General features: G+C 36.9%; 1 protein-coding gene across 1 annotated transcript in view; it reads right to left on the bottom strand.

Moving 5' to 3' along the window:
- The window catches only part of MYBPC1 (myosin binding protein C, slow type), a 101,688-nt gene that overhangs the window by 9,034 nt on the left and 91,005 nt on the right, over positions 1 to 1,649 (bottom strand). Inside the window, exons 31-32 of the mRNA XM_008579693.1 lie at positions 815 to 974; positions 115 to 251 (exon numbers count right to left, since the gene is read on the bottom strand). Coding sequence (XP_008577915.1) covers positions 115 to 251; positions 815 to 974 — 297 coding nt within the window. The remainder of the gene's footprint in view (positions 1 to 114; positions 252 to 814; positions 975 to 1,649) is intronic.

The following is a 1,649-nucleotide window of genomic DNA, read 5'->3' as shown; positions in this document are numbered from 1 at the left end:
ATAGCTGCCGGAAGGTCCATTTATCCTATTATTTACAGTTATACTGTGGCAAACAGAAGAGGGACTTTGGGGTCAATTCTTAAATTTAGCTGATGTGATAGAAAAACATGGTACCTTAGGATTTCCTCTCACACTGCAGTTCAGGGTGGCATTGTAACCAGCGATAGCATAGGTGTTAACCAAAGGCTGAGTAAACATGGGTGCCTCTGTGAAATCAAAGTCTTCATACACTGGATTTTTGTAGACCTTACCTTAAAAACAAGCATTAAAAATATGTTAAAAGTATACAAATTGGTCTGAGAACATATTATTCTTGGCATAATTTATTCATGATTAAAACTTCCCTGAGTTTAGAAAAACATGTAAAAACATGAGCAAATGCCACACAGCATACATTCTGAGGGGTACAAGTGTATGGTCAACCACACATGTGACAGAAAGCCAGAGTGGTTATCTGAAATCTTAACAAATATTGGGAAGACTTTGGTGTCTGAGTGTTCTGATCAGAAATTTGTCCTAATGTGAAAATCACAAGGAAGGGCTTTAAAAAAGAGAGTGATTTATGATGAAATTATAAGGATAGAATTCAGCTTCTCCATTCATTGCAGAGGGGTCCATGTGTAGCTACACTGAAGGTGTCCAAGAATGAAAATAACAGAAAAGAAGTAAATGTCTACTTTTTCCACATTACCATAATTTTACAATGTGTGTTTACTTCTTTAATTCCCTTTCACTACATCTCTTCTCCTTTCAGTCTTCTCTGTCTAGTCACTGTCAACCAAGGTTTCCAAATGTCAGTCCACACCCAACTCACCGTCCTTGGCGATCACGGCGCTCTCTTTAGTCATTGTGGCATTCTCACTGAGGCCGCACATGTTTTCAGAGAAGACCCGGAAATAATATTCATTCCCTATGACCAGTTCGGTAATGGTGGCATTGGTTCGGTGATAATGCTCAATGACAGTGAACCATTCCTGAAAGCAAAAAAAGAATAATTTGAGGAAAATCAACCAAAAATACACAACTCTTCCAACTGTTGATTGGAATAAATAACAAGGATGCTTCATTAGCAAAAAGAAAAATATAGCACTAACTTTTTAAAAATTTTATTTATAATTTATTTTATTTATTGAATCAAAATCGATTATACATTTTTGGGGGGTTGAACATTGAGATATGTTGATTAAATCAATATTACTAGCATATACATTGTTACAAATAATAATTATTCTTTGTGCCCCTTGTCCAACCTCTCTCCTTCCTCCTGCCCCCTCTAATTGCCCTAGATTTCTTCTCTCCTTCTGAAAGAGTAATGGTTAGTCTGTTAACTTGTTGCCTAGATGATCTTTCCAATGCTGATAGATGTGTTCAGGTCCCCCAATATTATCATAAAGCTGATGCTTTTTCTGTCACTCTGAAATGGGTTTTGTGGAAAGAGACATCCTCTTCTTTTCTTTGTCTCTGCTGGTGACTCCTTGTATGAATGCACTCCAGTGGTTGGCACACCATCTGCGTGGTGGCTGTGGTGTCTAGCCGGTTTTGCAGCAGCCATGGTTACTGTGGTTAGCACTAACTTTTATACTGAGAATAATAACAATGTACATTAATTTGTTTAATACTATACAATTTATTTACACTTGACCATAATT

The sequence above is a fragment of the Galeopterus variegatus genome, unplaced genomic scaffold (genome assembly GCF_000696425.1).
Source record: "Galeopterus variegatus unplaced genomic scaffold, G_variegatus-3.0.2 Scaffold1942, whole genome shotgun sequence".
NCBI lineage: Eukaryota > Metazoa > Chordata > Mammalia > Dermoptera > Cynocephalidae > Galeopterus > Galeopterus variegatus.
The sequence above is the reverse complement of the archived record's forward strand: the minus strand, read 5'-3'. Positions and strand labels throughout refer to the sequence as shown.